At 39.9% G+C, this 20,193-nt stretch overlaps 1 protein-coding gene across 1 annotated transcript; it reads left to right on the top strand.

The window, feature by feature from the left end:
• The first annotated feature begins 771 nt into the window (after nucleotides 1–771).
• Nucleotides 772–2,269, top strand: LOC122646710 (RING-H2 finger protein ATL52-like). The gene has a single exon (XM_043840310.1). It carries the CDS (start codon nucleotides 866–868, stop codon nucleotides 1,991–1,993), a length of 1,128 nt encoding a protein of 375 aa, XP_043696245.1. The 5' UTR covers nucleotides 772–865; the 3' UTR covers nucleotides 1,994–2,269.
• The last annotated feature ends 17,924 nt before the right edge of the window (nucleotides 2,270–20,193 follow it).

Below are 20,193 nucleotides of genomic sequence, written 5' to 3' on the forward strand. Positions count from 1 at the left end.
TCTCTCTCTCTCTCTGATATCTACTTCACTTTATAGGTGTCACCACTCTTAAGCTACCAATGAGTAATTTATCTCTTAGAATATTCTAGAAATGGATTACTAATTTGCAAAATCTTCTTTTGTTGGTTTGATTTTGTAGCTGGCTTGTATAATTAACTATCTTGTGGAGATTATTAAGCTCATTTTAGGCCCTATATAAAAAAAATGGGAGTTTGTATCATGGTATCACCTACAACTAGGTTGTACAATAATATTGTTTTGATTACTTTGAGGAAAACCCAACGAACATTATTTCCTCAGTAATAAACCATCATCTCCAAGAAAGAAAGCAAAAGAAGAGGGGGAAAAAGGTAGAAGAAAAAGAAGACCCATCTCCTCTTTGCTTTGCTTTCCATCTAAGACCTTAGGGTGGTCCCCATTTCCACCCCCTGTTTGCCTCTTCAAGAAACGTCCATGATAAGAACTCTCATCTAACTCCCTCTCTTCTTGTGTTATCCAATTTCAGATTTTCTCCAAAACCCCTAAAGGATTTTACCAATGATTTAAAAGCCAAGCCATCAGATACAAGAACAGCTCTCAGGTACAAAGTTCTCTTTTATTTCTACAATTTTCCTTTTCACCAATCAAGAAGTTGATGAACTTGTATGATTTTATCATCCTTATCTTTCCAAGTAGCTTGAATTTGCTATTACACAATTATAATTTTTTCTTGAGATTCTAAGTTTATTCTTTTTTGAATTTGATTGATGAAGGGAGTGAATTGGGCTGAAATTTTTCTTGTTGATGGATTGTTTGCTCAGTGAAAAGAGAATTATGTAACAAAGTGCAAGTGAAATTAGTATCAGAGAGCCAATATAGATTGCCCATGGGGTTTGTTGACAGCCCACAATCTTGGGTTCCATATGATACCATTAAAGACTGTTCTCAAGGTTTTTGCAGTCAATATTGCCCACAGTGGTGCTACCTCATCCTTCCTCCTCCCCCTCCTTATGAATTTTCAGATGAAGGTGATGGCCCAAACTTCTCCCCTCTAGTTATCGCGATCATCGGAATTTTGGCAAGTGTTTTCCTTCTTGTAAGTTACTATACCCTGATCTCTAAGTATTGTGGTAGGAACACAGATTCAATGAGAAGAAGAGAAAATCAAGATCCAAGTGATGAGTTTGATGAGAACAGGGACACATTAAGCAATACTGAACCATGGCATATCTCTACAAGGGGATTAGATGAGTCCTTGATCAAGTCCATCACACTATGCAAGTATAAGAAGGGTGATGGGTTGGTTGAAGGAACAGATTGCTCAGTCTGTCTCAGTGAATTTCAAGAAAATGAAAGCTTAAGATTGTTACCAAAGTGTAGCCATGCCTTTCACCCTACTTGCATTGATACATGGCTAAAAGCTCACTCTAATTGCCCTTTATGTCGCGCAAATATTGTGTTCGCGAATCCATTGCCACTTCAGTTACTGTCTCCTGTCCATGAAAATTCTCCAGAAGAAGGGTCTTCAACAGAAAGGCGGCGAGAGAATGATACACTAGTTGATGAAGAGTATTCAGAAAGGAGTGGTGGAGAAGAGGATAGACAGGGGAGATCAGATTCTGTTCCGAAAACCCCCTTATGGGGTTCAACTGATTTGGGGGAATTGGAGGAGAGTGATACTATAATTGAGATTAGAGATGAAGGTGTACAACAGATTAGACATTCAGTTTCAATGGATCACTACTCATGTCAAACTCATATTTCCATAGCTGATGTACTTGAAATAAATCAAGATGATGACTCTGAATTGGAGGATCACCAGTTTCAGACACAGGATGTTGTCGGATCATCATCGAAACAATGGCATGGTGCAGAAGATAGCAAATCTAACAGTAGAAGCAGAAGGGTCTTGCATTGTGTTATGAGTCCCACTGCCATGAAGAGATCATTTTCAAGTGGGAGATTGTTTTTTAACAAGCATGGAAGGTTGAGGAATACAACAATTCCAATGTGAAAGAAGTACTTCAAGTGAATGAAAAAAAGGACAGTTACAGTGCAGTAAAATAAGAGATTTCTTTTGATTGCTGAAATCATGAGCTAGAGAAACAAAAAGAATTAGAGGTCTTTGGAGTAGAAACATTAGAATGATAGCTAGAAGTTGTCTCTGATGTGAAAATCTGAGTTTTGTCTTCCTATATTGGAATTTTTTTCTTCTCTGCTTTGTGGGTTTGCTGGCTCAAAGGAGGTTTGGATGAAATGGCTTCCATGGTAAGTGATTTGTCTTTTATTCTGTCACTCACTCACTTTTCCCTACTTCCCCCCCTTATCTACCACTTAAAATGTAATTGTTTCTTGTTAATTAGATACTGGTGGATACCATTTACATCTGAGAAAATAATGATAGAACTAACTGTCTCACTAGATGTGAAGGTGATACTGGTCCTGTTCATGGTTTTTTCTTTACTAGCTGATGAGCTTGTGTTTAGTGTTTGAGTTTTCTAGTCTTTATTTCTCTTCATTTGGTTTTTAGATATTTTTTGTTGGACCAAGTTTTCCTTACCCTCCGGTGTGCATCTGAAGCCCTGCGATGAATGGATTCCCATTCACCGTGACTTAAGGAAAACTTGATCCAAAAAGGAGAGAGTTTTTCATCCACCTACTTCAGATGCAAACGGGAGGGTATTTGGGGCACATAGTAAAACCCTATAAGGGTTTGTGAACCCTAGGATGATGTAGTGAACCTTCATTACATGGTAAAGGAAAACTTTCTCCTTTTTGATTTTCTATTCTGAAATCTAAAAATGAAAAAACAAAACAACATTTATAGGATTGAGGTTGAGCTCCTCTCTAGGGAGCCCAGCGCCAAGGAGTGCCCAAAGGGTCATCTAGCCGTTGACCTGAGTCGCACACATCCCGATGGCTGATTGGGCACGGAACGGGATGCGTGTGGTACAGCCCAGCCCTTGGATGCCCCCTGGGCACTGGCTTAGTTAGTAAATTCGGGAACGGATACGTACGACAATTAAATGGATTAGACGACAATAATATTTTTCAAAAATCCAACATAATAAAATGCATACGACAATAATACGATACACGTTTAATATGTATTTAATACGATCAATCTATAAGTAAAAATATGGGCATATATTCACTATGTATCAAACATTCACCACCTAATAAATAATAATAGCATATACATAAGATATATGCTATTATATCGGTTAGAGATGTAAGATATCGGTGTCAAATCCCCCAAACTCCCGTGAGGGAAGAGTTGGACTGATAGCCCATTGATTGACCCTTTTGTGGACTTTGGATTATGGGCTTTAGCCAACCCGTCATTACTGTATAATCATACAGCAAGGGAAAAAGGCCGACGTTGACATGGCGGGGCTGCTAGAGGTGCATGGGACCTATATGAGTGTCATGGGACCCTCCCTTGACTCAAGGGTATTTTGGATATTTGAACAGTAACAAATTTTCTTTGGTCCACCATTATACCTTTGTACCCAGCTATTATAGTGGACAAGATAAGGATCATAATTTAGGTGTGTAAGTTTGGCCCTGTCGGCCCAAACTCACCCTCGCCCATCCTGAGTCCGAACAGGGATTAGGCTGAGATATTTGGCTTTGAGGGTGGGTCAGGGTTGAAAATTTCTGGCCTGAGTCATGGTCGGGTCGGGCTAGGGTTGTGGTCTCCGGCTAAGCTTGGCTCGGCCCGGCCCGGCCAGACCTTGGTTTAAGTTATACTATAAAATATTTATTTATGTAAATATATACATTATAAACCTTAAACATCACCCACATTTTTTTATATAATATATTATATATGAAGACAATAAGTGATATAATACATTTTATTATAGTGTTATTTTATGGAAAATTGATAATGTTCTCTCTGGCCCATTCAAGCCCATGCATTTCCTTCATCCTCCCCATGATCAGGGCCAATCAGGGGCAGCCCGGCCCGGCTAAGGGTTGGGTCGGGCCTTGGCCCAGCTAAGGGGACTTAGGGTTGGGCTAGGGTTTCATAAAGCCCGTCCCAACCCGATCTTGTTGCAGCCCTAGATCATATTTATTTCAACTTATAATGATTAATGCTAGTTTGCGCAGATGGCAAAGTTTGGTTCACTTATAAAACCAACCTATGATCAAATCCTGATTAGTTTCAAGTGATACAAGTAAACCACCCCTTCCTTTAAAAAAAAAAAGACAAAAATGTAAATTTTATTTGAAATTATTGGTAGAATTAACAAGTAAAAACCTTAGAGCCCGCTTGATAATCTTTTTGTTTATGTGCTGAGAAACAACAAAAACAGTTTTTTCCATTTCTGTGCTGAGAAACAATCTTTGTAGCATTTATTCACCTGTTCTGGAAACGTTTCCAGAACACAACTGAAACACCAATGGTATTTGATAAAACCTGTTTTCAGAAACAGGTTTTTATTTGTTACCAATAATTACAAAATTATCCTACTACTATTTAAATCAAATATTTTTTATATTACAATCAATATTTCTAAAATTTAATGATGCACTTGTCTCTAAGAATGTAATTTAGATAATAAAAATTCATAACGGTATTAAAAGTGGTTGGAGTAGAGTTTGAGCTAGATGCCATTTGATAACCTATCTATTTGCAATTGGAACAGATGGTTAATCAAGAGGAAACTAGTGAATATCAATAACAAGAACTAACACCATTTCCTACTTTTCTAGTGGATAACACATAATCTCTAAATTGTAATAATGTACACAAACACATGGGTGATCCTTGGCTGCAAGTATTACAAAAGCAATCAATTTGCTATAAGACCTCAAACAAAAGGTTGAGAGTTGTCATTTTAAAATTACCTTAACTGACTATGCTTTGAACGGTTGAATAAAAAAAATCTTAATGGATTTGAACCACTATCTCTTGAAATATGCTTATGTGCTCTACCAACTTGAGCTAAAGACCCATCAAATAGAGATGGACTCCAAGTTCAGTTACAACCCCAACACCCCCGCCCCCCCCCAATGTAAAAAAAAATAAAATAAAATTTGGTAACAAATTTCAAACATGTCTTATATTAACTATATAGAAATCAACACTACAAAACCCAAAAAAAAGGTAAAGACCAGAACAGCCTCAGCGCCCCCCCCAACACCCCCAAGGTAAAATAAAGAAAAACCAAAGACCAGAACAGCCCCCTTTCCTAGTTAGATCTGCAGTTTTAAGGCCTGAAACCCAATCTCTCTCTGAACTAGACAACGACCATATGGTCCAATTGCATTTCCCATATTGCTTTGTGCTTCCTTTTATCACAGAGTCTCAGCCAAGAAGGATTATAAAAGAAAAATGAACAGAGTAGCAGGAAAGATAATAGTTTAGTACCAACATTCGAATAAAAAGGAACAGACAAGTGCAAAGAAGCCCAAGACCATAGTTATTTTAATCCAAATTAAATAACTACACTATGCTATAGAATAGTCATTTGAACACGATTTTTTCCCTTATTGGGCCAAGACCTGAATTTTCTTTCTTTCTTATTTGGTGGGGGGGGGGGGGGAGGGAGTGATGGGGCTGATAGGCATCAGTTTAGAACCATAATGCTGTCCCTTTATTACTAAACTAATACTTCAGGCCCTCAATCCCAGCTCTATGATTACAGATTATTTCATTACAGTAACTTAGATCATTAACAGGTCTAATATTGCATGAGCATGGAAATGGTGAGGGGGAAGTTACTTAAATGTACATGGTGAGCCCCATTTTCTCTCAATATTTCACAAAGGGTGGGCTTCTAAGAGCATTTAGAATATAGATTCACCTCATTATAGTAATTCATGTTCAGATTCTAATATAATGTTTTATCAACTTCCACACAATTGAATTGCAGTATTTTCTTCCATAATAGGATTTGGAACAAAATATCAAGAAGAATAGGAAGCAAGCTACTCATACTTAACATACACCTACTTCGATTCACACTTACTTCTAAATACTTCTGTCAAGTACTAAGCAAAAACATTGAAGATATGGGTGAGTTCCCTCATAAGTTTATCTGTGGTTCTCTGAAAAGAAAGAAGCCACTGAATCCTGCTTCAACTCACAAACCGGTTCCAGCCTTTACAATGGACAGAAAACCTTAAGAGGATTAAGGTCTTGGGTTGCAGAATTATGAGATATGAGGGAATATCCAACTAAAGATTACAAGAATAAGCATAACAAAGACAAAAATGTAAATTTTATTTTTAACCCGATACATTATTTTGGAACTTACAAAATGAGAATTGGATCTTCACCGACTTTATCAAATTTTAGGATCGAATTTCCCTCCACCCATAGAGTACGGCTCACCTACTATCCTAGGGTTCACAAACTCCTCCTAAGGTTTTTGTATGTTCCAAAATACCCTCCCGATATCCTTTTCCACCCCACGGTGAAAGGATTAAATTGTATTACATTATTAAAGGTACAAATAAACATGAGCCCTTATTTTATGTATGAGAAAAAGAACGTTGCTTAGTCGCATGGCACCTGCACCAAGACATAGGAGCCCTCAAAATTACTACACAGCCCCTCTTGAAACAAAAAATCCCATCTATGTTGATGCCTGTGTGTGCACTCTCATTGGCCCCGCGTTGGTGCCAAAGCTACATGACCAAGCAACAATCCCTTGCCCTCTATTTATTTATTTATTTTTTGCTCTTTGCTTTCCAATCCCTAAGAGGTGAAGCCATTCCTTCTTGTTTCTTTCTTTTAATTTATGGGAAAAAGATGGCTACCAGGCTACGTGGTGCTTGCACTCAGATAAAAGGAAGGGAAAAATGATAGCCGGCCCCACCTTTGTTAGATGCCTCCACACTGGTGCAAGGGCCACACAACCTATTAGTGATCTCCCCCCTTAATTTATTTCCTCCTCACATGAAATGACCTCTCCATCCTTTTTACGTATGAAATCGTTCCATCGCATCTCATTGGTGCACTCCCCTATGCCACTTGCTTAGAGAAACCTAATTATGATTCACGTCGTATTAACACCTTATTTATCATATAAAAATCAAAATCCACTTGAGCATGTGAAGTTTCCCAATAGCTTAGGAACTGATCCTTAAAATCGATTAGCCCTCCATAGTGGCATAGTGTGACCGAATAATATCTTTAAGTTCCCTAAAGCCTAAAAGTTCTCGCTTAGACACAGGTGGGCAAAATGACCGCCCCACTCCTATGAAATTCAAAAATGCCGCTCCCATGATTTTTTCCTACGCTGTCCAATTGGCCCCATGCATGCAATGGATCACACTCCCCAATAGGGAACCCTTCTCCTACAAGGGAGAAAGAATGTTGTTTGGTTGCGTGGTTGGTGTAGAATCAATGCTACCTTCATTATATCTGTTGGACCGTATAGTTTGGATAGCCATCATTGGATCTATTTGATAATTAAATACTAAAACGAAAATCCAGCAAAAGGAAAACTGGTTTAACAAGTAAACATGGAACCTACATCAAATTTTTTCAGGGAGTACAATTTAAGAAGATTATTACTTGCTGTAAAATCGTCAACTAATGTTCTTGGTAATGGTGTCAATCGGGCAGTTTGGTTCGGATCCAGTTCGATTTTTTCAGTTTCGATGTGAATTTCAGGGGAACCAAAACCGAACCTATAAGGACTTTTTTGTTCGGCTCGTTTTGGTTTTGGTTCGGGTTGGACTCGGGTTCTGTTAGATTTGTGATATTGGTTTCAATTTGATTCGGTTCGGTTTGAAAAATGGGTATAGATTGGTTTTAGGTAGGGATTAGGTAGAGTTTTTAGGGTTCAAGTTGTTTCAGTGTTCGGTTTGGTTCGGGTTTGGTCCTATGATGTAACCTCACCTGGGCTACTTGAACAAATGGATCGGGAGAGTGAGTACTACTCAATTACTTGAACATGACAGATTCGCACCCTGTCAGTAAAATAGTGATAACTTTGTACTCACAAATCGGTTTAGGGTGATTCAAGTTAGAGATGAAAGATAACAGAATGGGCTACGACTTTTATGAAGAAAGTTTCTTCATAAAACGAATGTAAGATTCTTAAAATATCTCATGCAGTGAGTGCACGAATTCTGAAAAATAAAATTAAAACAAAAAAAAAGTAAGGATAGAGATAGAATTGTTATGGGCTGAAACACAACTCTTCTAGGATGTATTTGCTGCTCTAAGGGTCTTGCAACTTTTTTAGGATACAATGAAGGTTTCAATTCAGCTTGATTGAAGTGAAACTCATCTTGGTTTCATAGAGAGCTCATCATGGTTTAAATATCTACTCAATGGAGCAACAATGATTTTCATTCATCAAAACTCAATTTCACTATCCATTACGTGAGAATTGGCCACTATTTATAGGCCTTACAAAGCATATAAAAAGACAATCATACCCTTATAATCCAAGGGTTGAAATCATAACTCGCAAAATAAGAAAATAGATTTTTCTAGAAAAGATGCTTCTAGCTTTGTAGTCTCTTGGGAGTAGCCTTCTTTATAGTATTCAAGGAAGATTCTTGGGAAATGCATGTGAAGAGAATGTACTAAGAGAATACTTGGGCGAAGTGTTGCCACATCATCTTCCACTATGGAAGTTGAAACAATCACCAAGGAGGATGCCACATCATCTTCCATTATGAAGCTTCCCTAAAATCTCCTACCATATCTCAACCGTCGATTTCAATTGAGTTTTAATGGCTGAGATTAAATCTTTATATTTCATAATAAAGATTAAAAAATATTAGTAATGGGCTTGCTTTGCATTATGGGCCAAGTGGGTTTTGTGGACTTAATGCAGATAGAACTCCATAAAGCTTAGTTGTTGAGTTTGGATGCAATTGGACTGAATTGGCTTGGGATTGCATCATTCTCCCATTCTTTAAAAGAATTTGTTCTCGAATTTTTGTTCCACCCCAAAAGTAATTGAGTTCCACCGGGATTGAATAGAAACTTAGGGATTGCACCATGCATGAGACAATTTGCACCAACAGGATTGGCGGCAAAAAAGGTATTACCATTGTGGGAAATTTTGATATTCCAATGCAGTCAGTGAAATTTTCAAGTGGACTTGTGAATTTTAACACTTTCGATTTCCACCATCGAGTCTCTAATGGCTTGGACTAGCAGAAGGTGCAATTTTTATCGTATACGGTTCCCTGACCGGTACGGTTCCCTAGTGCCTCTCACAAGAGGAGGGTGGACCCCACCCGGGTAGACTGTTCTATCAGGTGCCCTGGGTGGGTCCCACCCCCCTCTTGTGAGAGGCACTAGGGAACCGCCCCGGTCAGGGAACCGTAGATGATAACGATTCCCTAGGTGAGATGGGGGTGAAAGCATCTCTAAGAAGCGATCCACATAAACACCATATGTGTCAAGCCCATGATGGGGATAGTCTTAACTCCATGCACTATCCAAGTTGACAATATCATTGCTATTCCATGTATTGCCAAAGAAGAATGCAATCGGGAATGGGGGTAGGAGAACATGCCTTGCAAGAACGAATGATGATGGTGGGGTGATGTCATCAAGGTGGAGAACAGGATCTTCTCTAAGTAGATCTTGCGGAATATCACCACTAACTTCTTGACTTACCTCACCTTTCAAATCAAAATTTGGTTCAAGCAAGTTGAAGTCACCATGTTCATAGGGTTCTTCTTTCGTATATTCATCGTCGAACACTGGTGGTTTACTTAAATCAAGGTTTGATTCAAGTTCCTCAATACAACCATGTGTGTTGTGTACATCTAGGTAGTCATCAAAAAATGGATGCGGATATTCATCGACTAGTTTGTTAGCAACATCAACCGACAATTCATCCTCCATTGATGAATATGGTGAACATACCTTTTTTGAAATCTCCATTAGACGTGGAAGAAAAAAGACTATTCATAATTTCTTGATCTTGCAAGCTAACTTGCGAATTTTTTTGTTGAAGCTTCGAATTTTCTTGGTCTTCTCTTACATAGATGTCCTTCAAGAGGGCTATACGTAGGGTTGCAAAAGGGTCGTGTTGGGCCGAGCTTTCTAAAACCCTAGCCCAACCCTAAGTCCCCTTAGCTGGGCCCAGAGCAGACCCGACCCTGACTCAGGGCCTGAAAAATCCAACCCTGACCCGCCCTCAGGGTCGGGCCGGGCTAACCTTGATTGGCCCTGATCATGGGTAGGAGGAAGGAAATGCATGGGCTGGAATGGGCTAGAGAGAAAATTATCAATTTTACGTAAAATAATAATGGGTTGATGTTCTCTGTGGTGCAATGCAGGCTGCGCCCACTGCCCTGACACATGGGCTGGGTATTTCTACCATTTAGGGGGGCAGGGTAGTCATTTTGCCTACCCCCATATGTCTGGGGGCAGCCTGCGCCCCCAGCACAGAGAACATTTGGCCAATAATAATATAATAAAATGTATTATATCATATACTATCTTCCTATATAATATATCATGTAACAAAATGTGGGTGACATTTAGTTTATAATATATATATTATATCAATATATATATTTTATACTATAACTTAAAACAGTGTTGGGCCGGGCCGGGCTAGACTTAACCTGAGGCCACAACCTTGGCCCGACCCGACCCTGACTCAGGATAAAAAATTTCCAACCCTAACCCGCCCTCAGTGTCAAATATCTCAGCCCAAGCACTGTTCGGGCTTAGGGCGGGTTCGGGCTGATAGGGCCAAACTTGCACTCCCTAGCTATACGGATACCTCTTCTCTTATTGAACATGATAAATAATCCTCTCCTCCTAGTCTCTAATACCAAATGATATAACCTCACCTAGACTATTTGAACAAACGGATTGGGAGAGTGAGTACTACTCAATTATAAACAAGTTGAATAGGATAGATCCGCACCCTGTCAGTAAAATAGTGATTAGCCTTATACTCACATATCGATTTAAGGTGATTCAAGTTGGAGATGAAAGATAATAGAATGGGATAAAACTTTTATGAAAAAAGTTTCTTTAGAAAACGAATGTAAGATTCTCGAAATATCTAATAAAGTGAGTACACGAATTCTGGAAAATAAAATTAAAACAAAAAAAGGAAGGATAGAGATAGAATTGTTATGGGCTGAAACTCAACTCTTTTAGGATGTGTTTGTAGCTCTAAGGATCTTGCAACTCTTCTAGGATGCAAAGAAGGCTTCAATTCAGCTTGATTGAAGTGAAACTCATCTTGGTTTCATAGAGAAGTTATCATGGTTCAAATGTCTACTCAATAGAGCAACAATGATTTTCATTAATCAAAATTTAACTTCACTATCCCTTACATGAGAATTGGCCACTATTTATAGGCCTTACAAAGCACATACAAAGACAATCATACCCTTACAATCCAAGGGTTGAAATCATAACTTGCAAAATAAGAAAATAGATTTTTCTAGAAAAGATGCTTCTGGCTTTGTAATCTTCAAGGAAGACTCTTGAGAAATGCATGTGAAGAGAATGTACCAAGAGATTACTTAGGAGAAGTGTTGCAACATCATCTTCCACTATGGGAGTTGAAACAATCACCAAGGAGGATGCCACATCATCTTCCACTATGATGCTTCCCTAAAATCTCCTACGATATCTCAACCGTCGATTTCAATTGAGCTTTAATGGTTAAGATTAAATCTTTATATTGCATTTGACTAAAAAATATTAGTAATGGGCTTGCTTTGCATTATGGGCCAAGTGGGTTTTGTGAGCTTGATGCAGGTAGAACTCCATAAAGGCTTAGTTGTTGAGCTTGGATGCAATTGGACTGAATCGGCTTGGGGCTGCATCATCCTATCAGTCGGGCTAATTGGCAGCCCGTTAGTTTAGCCCGAACAGAGCCGAAACTAAATGGTGTTCTAACCCGTAAACCAAAGTCGAACCAATAATGTCTTCAATTTGGATCAGGCCCGACTGGGTTGGGCTAGGCCGATTTTACTGGTTCGGTTTAGGTTTTGATACCCTTAGTTCTTGAGATGAACTTTCATTTTCCCTCTAAAGAACACCCATATGTGAGACCCCAAGGGGGCTGATCAGTTGGCAAAGACCAACACCTCAAAAGTAACAGGTCATAAGATCGACTCTCCTTGGGGCCTCCCACCCCTAAAAAATATAAAAAAGCTCCCAATTCCAAAGAAAAGAAAAAAAACCATGTATGATATATCCCTTTCACAATCTCCAATAATCTTCCACTACAAGGAATATGATTTTTATTAAAACGGCGAAAATTAAAACGACAATGTGGAAAATCGCGTAAAATGCAAAATCATTTTTGGTGACGGTTTATGTTTTCAAAATGTATTTTATGTGATGGTTTTTATTGTCACTATAAATGCAATTATTAGACGACGGTAGTATATTTACCATCGGTAAAATATATTTTAGATGAAAATTATTTAATTTCCATTAGCAAAAATATATTTTTAGCGACGACAATACGTTTATCGCGGCCAAAAAAAGTTTTTTTTTTTAAAATTTATAATTTGTATCATAATTCATAGCAAAAATTTTCACCTATAATAATTACATCCATATATAATATTCATTTATTTAGTAAAAAAACTATAAAATGGCAACACCATAATATTCGTTGCATTACACTCCCAATCAATTATCCACCATTGTTGTTAACCAAAACAACAACCAAAAAAGTCCAAAAAAACCTAATTTCTTTCATTACACTTTCAATCAATTATCTACCATTGTTGTTAACCAAAACCAACAAAAAAATATCCAATAATTGCTAGCTATTGTTCTCCATGTATAAGGTATGTTCGCAGTGCATAAACTTGAAAAAACAATAGAATAATTCTGAGAACAATAAGTTCTTGATCTTTTCATTAGTAAAAATCTAACAGAACTTATACTTTATACACAACAACCAAACTGCTACAACAGTATCACTCCATTTAAAGAAGAAATTCACCTTGACTTGCATCTATGGATCATTGGGAGAAGTAGAAAACTACATTGTAGACAACGAAATGAGGAACCCCTGCTTTCACTAAGTGCCACTGGTCATTTAATTTGTTGTCTTAGAAGAAAATTAGAAGACACTTCAGAGGAAAATATTCTTACCTTGGCCAACATAATGACAACGAAACTATTTTCAAATTTTTTTTTTTCATCCACTGTTGTGGCATCTTTAAGAACTTTCCCCTAATGAATAAGAGTTTGTTGTGCAGCTGGGTAAACATCTGGGCCTTAGACAGTTTCTTTTTTTTTTCTTCACATCCTCAACCTGCACATAACTTTTCAAATTTCAAATGACAAAATTAACAATTGATCATTAATCCCCCTACCAATGGACAACACAAATTCCTTCACAGATCACATCATAGTAGAACTGGAAAGTGTACTTCATTAGCATTACAATCAGCCCAAAGTTCTACACATGATTCATCCGAACTCAATTACATCCTCAGAGATCAAGTTTATTGTAACACCCTGGGAAACACTTAGGAATCAAACCAAATGGGTGCCCCAAAAGCAGGGCCACTCAATAGCTCAAGACCAAAATATAAAGCAACAAGGACAAATAGAGTTCCATAACTCCCACCCTGGCTCAAGAGCTGTAATGGTACAGAACATTTGTGTACAACACCTATTGTTGTACTTCAATCCAACTACAATGCACTTTTGGAATATAACCATAGCTACACGGCCAGCAAACTTGATCACAAAAATTAAACTCAAGAATCTTATAGTGTAAATGAGAAGCTCTTCCATATGGAAAGAATCTTATTTTAAAGGAGAAGCAACATCAAGATTCTTCAATGTATTAAAAACAACCACAACCTTTCCCACAAAAAAAATTTAATCAACAACAAATAGAACCATTAACTAACTGCCTCTTGAGGGCAAGGTTAAATGAAACTTAGTAAAGCATCAACAAGAATCCCAGACAGCAATCATGTGGGAATCATGAAGATTAGGAAATTGCTGCAACATTGGTATTCACCTTTGTTGCAGTAACCCATGGACATTATCACCCGAATATAGCACAACCATACATGGCAAGCTATATTCGGTCCATCCTAGAATATCTTCCTTTTCAAGAGCTTCCTTTGGTGGAGAGCACAGATGCGGCAACCCAATCTCCAGCCATAGTTTCCTATTATTTCATGTATCCTTGTATAGTAAGACAATAGTTGAGAATCCTTCTCAACCACTCATGTATAAATATCACTGTAAATCTCTTGTAAATCTTGGTGAATATCAATACAATTTGCAATTATCTTCTCTCAGTCCAATATGGTATCACAGCCATCCTAAGATCCAATGAGCTCTCCTTTTTATTTTCTCTTCATTAGCCATTCGACCATGGGGGACCCCATCACTTCCACGCCTGTTTCTTCAGGCACTGCTGATCCACTCCATGCCGCTGCCTCCATCAGCTCCACGATCACTTCACCTTTACCAGTGATAAATAACCCTCCCATATTCACTGATCCTATTCTAAGCCTTCAATCGAGCTTATCACCTTCCACCTTATCACCATCTGTTCCAAATGCTCATCATTATATATCTATTAAATTATCTCCTACAAATTTCTTGTACTGGTGCACACAGATTGAGGCCTTTCTCCAAGGCCAGAACCTCTTTGGGTTCCACGATGGTTCAAAGCCCTACCCTACAGACCCATTGGCCGCAGCGACATAGCGACAATAGGATGCCATTCTTCGTAGTCTTCTTCTCTCCTCTCTCACTGAGGAGGTGTTCCCACTCATTATTGGGAAAACCACAAGCAGGGATATTTGGGAAACCCTGACGACGGCCTATGCCTTCGCTTCTGCTACACGCATTCTCTCTTTACATCTTGCTCTGCAAAACCTAGTTCACAAGCCTGAAGAATCTGTTGCTTCCTTTTTGCAACGTGCTAAGGCTATCGCCGATGACCTTGCTGCTGCCGGAACGCCGATCTCCACCACTGATTTTAACATCCACATAATCCGATCGTTGAGATCTGATCTTCGTGATATCATTCCCACACTTGCGGGACATCTAACCCCTATCTCTGATGATGTATTACACTCACAGCTTGTGACCCATGAGTTGTTACATACGTCTTCATTGAAGAAATTATCACTCATTGATGCCAGTAGCAGCCCTCCTACTCCCACCGCCAATGTTGCAACTCGTGATGCGTCTTCATCAAATCAAACAAACCGTGCACAATCTGACCGTGGTGTTTCCAGGGGAGGGAGAGGTGGGCGTGGTAGTCGTGGTGGTCATGGCCGTGGCTATCGTTCCAATCAGCAGGGTCGGTTGTGGTGTACTTTTTGCAACCGCAACACTCATAATACTGCCAATTGCTTCTCTAAACCTCAACACCCAGCCCCACACCCATCTGCATACCACACCTACTACCCACCACCACCACCGCCATATGCATATCAGTCCCCACAGCCTTGGCCGAATAACCCCAGCCCCTCCCCACCGTCCTACACATCCTACCCTTCCATGTCCCCTCCATCTCATGCTACCTGGTACCCAGACACCGGTGCTACCCTCCACGTTACACCAGATCTGCAGGCTCTATCATCTTATGATGCGTATTCAGGTACTGATCAACTCCATGTTGGGAATGGTAAGGGTCTCTCGATCTCTCATACTGGTCATACTTCTTTTCCTTCTGCTACTGGTTCTCTTCGTCTTCTAACGTGCTTTGTGTCCCTGATATGCAAAAATCTCTGATTTTAATTCAGTGTTTTGCTCGTGACAATGATGTATTTTTGAGTTTCACCCATCTTCTTTCTTTGTGAAGGATCAGAAAACCAAGCGCACTCTACTTTCCGGTCCAAGTAATAATGGACTATACATGTTTCCAGCAGCACATTCAACACCGACTGCCAATATTGCTGAGCGCACTTCTTCTGATGGGTGGCATCGTTGCCTTGGCCATCCCCATGCCCAAGTTTTTAATAATATTATTCGTAGACATAATTTACCTGTTTCTAGTTCCTCTTTGAACCCTCTTTGTACGGCCTGCCAACTTGGTAAAGCAAGTAGGCAACCTTTGCATTCTTCTGAATTTCAGAGTTCGTTTCCATTTGATATAATTTTTATGGACATTTGGGGACCTTCACACTTTACTTCTGTTAATGGTTTTCATTATTTCATAATATTTGTTGATGATCATACCCGTTATATTTGGTATTACCCATTGGTTCGCCGCTCAGAGGCCTATGATGTGTTTAAACGGTTTCAGGCGCTTGTAGAGCGTCAGTTTTCCACAAAAATAAAGGCCGTCCAATCTGATTGGGGTGGGGAGTTTCACTCCCTTTCCAAGTTCTTTGGAACCTTAGGAATTCAACACTGTATTTCTTGTCCCCACACCCATGAACAACAGGGCACTGTTGAAAGACGTCATCGCCACATTGTAGAAACAGGGTTGACTTTGCTTGCCCAAGCAATGGTGCCTCACCACTATTGGCACTTTGGGTTTGAGACAGCGGTTTACCTCATCAACCGAATGCCGTCTCATGCTACTGGAGGTACATCTCCTTTTGAACTTCTTCATAATCATTCCCTGATTATAGTTTTTTACTTGTCTTTGGTTGTTTATGTTTTCCCAATCTTTGACCTTACAACTTTTATAAGATGGAGTTTCGCTCCACTCTTTGTGTGTTCTTGGGGTACAGGCCGTCTCACACCGGCTACCGTTGCATGGACATTGTTACTCATAAAACTTATATTGCACGACACGTGCGGTTTAATGAGACGATGTTTCCTTTTTCTACATCCAAACCGTCCCTCCTTGGGCCCAATCGTTATCACCTCCAATTCCTTCCCGCTCCAATTCCATCCAATCCCTTACATAGGAGTGGAAATGACCACCTTACCCACTGCCCGAACACACTGCCCAAGGTGGGGTAGGGTGGTCATTTCTACTCCTATGTGAGGGATTGGAGGGAATTGGAGCGGGCAGCGAATTGGAGGTGATAAAAATTCCCTTGGGCCTATTCCCTCGTCTGTACCCTTTCCTCCATGGGCGTTAGTGCCCATTACGCATCATATGGTAGGACCCTTGGTACCACCACCTTTACCGCCACAACTACAACCCACCGGTTAGCCCCACACCTTCCCTACCGCTAAACCCAATGCCCACACCGCCGATCAGCCCAATACAAACCCCACCAACCAGCCCACCACCAAACAATGTTGCTCCCTGCGCTGCCCCAAAAATGAGAACTTTATCAAACCTATACGCTGCAACCCAACCTGTCCCATACCCGCAGCCCATGACTCCAACCTCGAGCCAGGCTCTCTCTACCACCACCCGACTTGATAATGTTGAACCGACCTGCTACAGTCAAGCAAAACGCAGTCCTGCATGGTGGGCTACTATGGAAGATGAGTTTAATGCATTAATTTGTAAAGGAACTTGGTCACTTGTTCCTCCCAGCCCCAGATTTAATGTTGTTGGTTGTAAGTGGGTGTACAGGATAAAGAGGATAGCTGACGGGTCAGTTGAGCGCTACAAGGCTCGCCTTGTTGCCAAGGGATTTCATCAATAGCAAGGAATCGATTACAATAAAACGTTCAGCTCAGTGGTGATGCCGAAAACAATTAGGACGGTTCTCTCTTTGGCTGTCACTAGTGGGTGGCCTATACGCCAGTTGGATGTTAGCAATGCCTTTCTCCACGGCAATTTAACTGAAGAAGTGCATATGGTCCAACCACCAGGTTTTGAGGACCCCACTCGCCCTGATTATGTCTGTCACTTACATCATTCTCTATATGGGCACAAGCAAGCCCCACGTGCTTGGTTCCATCGCCTGTCATAGTTTCTCCTCCAGACTAGTTTTTGGGCATCACAAACAGATCCGTCGCTATTTATTTATCTTGATAATGGGACTACGACCTATGTTTTGGTCTATGTAGATGACATCTTAGTCACCAGTAGCCGTCCTTCACATAAATCAGCCCTTCTTGAGCAACTATCCAGGGCATTTTCCATCAACGATCTTAGCCCATTACACTATTTCTTGGGCATTGAGGCCGTACCTCATCCACAAGGCCTTCTCCTCTCTCAACAAAGGTACATATCGGATTTGTTACAGAAAACTGGCATGACCGATTGCATGCTGATCCTCACACCAGTTCCGGTCTCCTGTAAGCCTTCAAAGTCAGGGGGTGCACAATTTACTGATGTCACATTGTATCGCTCCACTGTGGGTGCCCTCCAGTATGTAACACTTACACGCCCTGATGTAGCCTATGTAGTTAATCGAGCCTGTCAACACCTGCACTCCCCGACCGACGAGCACTGGTCTCTTGGCAAGCGTATCCTGTGCTACCTAAAGAGCACAAAATCTCATGGTCTTCTCATTGACAAGCGATCAAGCTTGCACATCCAGGCCTACTCTGATGCCGACTGGGCTGGTGACAGTACTGATCGTCGATCAATAGGAGGGTTCGCAATCTTTCTTGGCACAAACTTACTATCTTGGTCCTCTCGCAAGCAACGTACAGCGGCTCGATCTTCCATAGAGGCCGAATATTAAGTAGTGGCTGACGCTACAGCTGAATTGACTTGGCTAGTAGCCTTGTTTAAAGAACTTGGGGTTACCGTGCCATGCCCTCCAGTACTCTGGTGTGACAATATTGGGGCCACATACCTATCAGCCAATCCAGTTTTCCATCCACGGATGAAACACATTGAGATCGACTATCACTTCATCTGCGAAAGGTCGCTCGACGAGAAATTTCAGTCCAGTTCATTTCCACGGCTGACCAGTTAGCGGACATTTTCACTAAAGGGCTATCCTCGACCCCGTTCCGGTTCCTTAGTGACAAGCTTAAGATACGACCCATCGCATTATTAGCTTGAGGGGGTGTATCAGCCGAACATAGCACAACCATACATGGCAAGCTATATTCGGTCCATCCTAGCATATCTTCCTTTTCAAGAGCTTCCTTTGGTGGCGAGCACAGATGCAGCAACCCAATCTCTAGCCATAGTTTCCTATTATTTCATGTATCCTTGTATAGAAAGACAATAGTTGAGAATCCTTCTCAACCACTCATGTATAAATATCACTGTAAATCTCTTGTAAATCTTGGTGAATATCAATACAATTTGCAATTATCTTCTCTCAGTCCAATAGACATCAAGATGGAATGATCCATGGTGGGGGGGGGGGGTTTGAAAAGTTCTCACACAAACAGATTATTTCTTTTTTCAAGTGTAAAATAAAAGGAATATAATTTGACACACTTGTACAATCATGGGAGATCATTCAACATGGTACAAAATCCCAAAGCTATGGTCAAGAATAGAAGCTTGCTCCATGCCTTTAACACCTGCATCCATCAGTTCTTTAACTGCTTCATAATTTGGTTGAACACAATCAGTAGCGCCATTTATATCCCCTTTCTTATGCATTGTTTTGACCTCAATGAAGAAGTCCTACAACTCTCTCTCAAAATCACTCATATCATGGATGGGGTTACTTGAGCTATCAAGCAAAGTGCTAGACCTATTAACAATAAACTTGTTAATAATTATAATTTCAAGATGAAATTTTGTATATTTTATCAATATTTTCTAATCTTTCACAATCCTATGGTAGAATATGCTAGCCATAACCAGCAGTACAACTTTTTCCAAACACTCTTGGAATATTTCTATGTCAAAATTAGTTCTACTCAACAGATCCCACAATGTAAGAATGTGCAGGCTCCTAATGGCACATAAGCACAAGAACTTAAGAGCAGAATATCCAACCCAATAATTTTCTCCTTGCCATCATTTACTGAAGACATAGTGACCAATTTACTAGACTATAATAGGGATACGAGGAATAGGTTTTTTTAGGTGTGTGTGTGTGTTATTATGGTAATGTACTCATAACTTATAATGGCTCTTTAAAGGGGAAAAAGACAAAGAAAAACACCAAACTTCACATTTCACAATCCCTTTAGATAACAAGCATCACAAATGATCTGATGACCAAATGTTTATTATGCTAAAACAATCTGCAGCACATTGTTCATGATTGTAAATATCCATTTGAGTATGTGAATGCCAACCTTCCCAAGTAGTTTGGAGCTAAAACACCAGAAGAAACAAAATCCTTCTCAGGACCTCCACGCAATTCTTCTGAACCATTTGTTGTAAAGCATCTCAATGAAGTAGGGTGAGAAATAGTTCTACAGGGCATCAAATAAAGCTTGAAACTATTTTTTTTACTTTGGAGGCGAACATAGAA

This window comes from Telopea speciosissima, chromosome 11, assembly GCF_018873765.1.
Source record: "Telopea speciosissima isolate NSW1024214 ecotype Mountain lineage chromosome 11, Tspe_v1, whole genome shotgun sequence".
In the NCBI taxonomy this organism is placed as follows: domain Eukaryota; kingdom Viridiplantae; phylum Streptophyta; class Magnoliopsida; order Proteales; family Proteaceae; genus Telopea; species Telopea speciosissima.